Source organism: Blastocystis sp. subtype 4 (assembly GCF_000743755.1).
Source record: "Blastocystis sp. subtype 4 strain WR1 chromosome Unknown seqid_0876, whole genome shotgun sequence".
Classification (NCBI taxonomy): domain Eukaryota; class Bigyra; order Opalinata; family Blastocystidae; genus Blastocystis; species Blastocystis sp. subtype 4.
The window spans coordinates 1-1,287 of record NW_014568671.1 but is presented as its reverse complement, the minus strand read 5'-3'; the positions used below and the strand labels follow the sequence as shown (position 1 = coordinate 1,287).

The 1,287-nt window shown below is 39.2% G+C and overlaps 1 protein-coding gene across 1 annotated transcript; it reads left to right on the top strand.

The window, feature by feature from the left end:
* Positions 1-14: 14 nt before the first annotated feature.
* JH06_5743 (hypothetical protein) lies at positions 15-1,287 on the top strand (the record flags this gene model as incomplete). The annotated part of the gene is made up of 1 exon (XM_014669220.1): positions 15-1,287. A coding segment is annotated over one exon (1,273 nt), but the record flags the coding sequence as incomplete, so codon positions are not given.

Genomic DNA, 1,287 nt, shown 5'->3' with positions numbered 1-1,287 from the left:
TGTATCGAGATAACATGGCTGATGGAACACCAACAAACAGTACTGTAGCTACAGGAAGCTATACATCGTATGGTTATCATGGACTCATTCGTCCTGCTAATGATGTGACCGTATCGAGTGTTTTGGCTGTTGAAGTCCATCCTATGGATCTTACAACTACTAGATTCATTCAATTTGATGGATTCCTCTCGCTCATGGCTGGTTTGAGTTCAACAAACAATTGTTTTGTCGTTCCAAATGATATGGCTGTTACAACTACAGGATTTACAAATCCTACCTATGCTATAACGTTTACGCGAAATACAGCAGCCTATCTCTCTTTTCCTCCTGGTTCACTCACTTTTGAGATTTCAGGATCCATTCCTCAAATCAATTCTTTCCGTGTGTGGCCTTATACAAGTCCCACCTTAAGTCCTAGAATGTTTTCAATTGAAGGTGCCATGTCAACAACATCTAGTTGGCAGACTGTTTTCTCAATTTCTGAACAAACATATGAATCAAGTACATGGGCTCAATGGGATTTAGTGAGTGTACTTCCCAAGTATCCTTTGATTCGATTCAATGCTCAATCATCACAGTCTGGAAGTGTGTATGTTTATGAGCTCCAATTCCTTGTTTGTAATCGTGCTCCTCCTACCAGTATATCCTATCCTCAAAATCAGTATTCCTTCTACAGTACCTATGAACAAGTGAGTATTGCACCAACAATGTATGGTTACAGTGGCTGTACTATCTCTCCTGCACTTCCTTCTGGTGTGACAATGGATGCCAATACCTGTATCATTTCTGGAGTTTCAACTGTTGCCTCTCCATCGACATCCTATCAGATTACATCAACAATGGGAACAACCTCACTTCAGACTTCAATCAGTATTGCATTTACCGAATGTACTGGTGCCTATTACAAGATTGTTCGAACTTACGAAAGTAGTCCTCAGAATGAGTATTTCAGAATTCGTGATTCATCCAATGATAACATTCTCTATGAGATTCAATCTGGTCATACTCATCCTGCTTATCTTGATTGGGAAACATATTTGTGTATTACTGTCGAGCGATTTGATGTCACCTTCTATTCCACATCTACTTATTGGATGTCTGATTCATATTATTACATGTATGCTCTGTTACCTGATGGTGAAGAGGAGATGGTTGTGAAGGGTCGATATGATAATTACCAAAGCAATGTTCATACTCATTATCTTCGTCGTCCTTCTATCAATCATTCAGAACAATGGTATTATAAGATGGGTGAAGTGCCTACCAATTGGTTTGGTGATGATACTT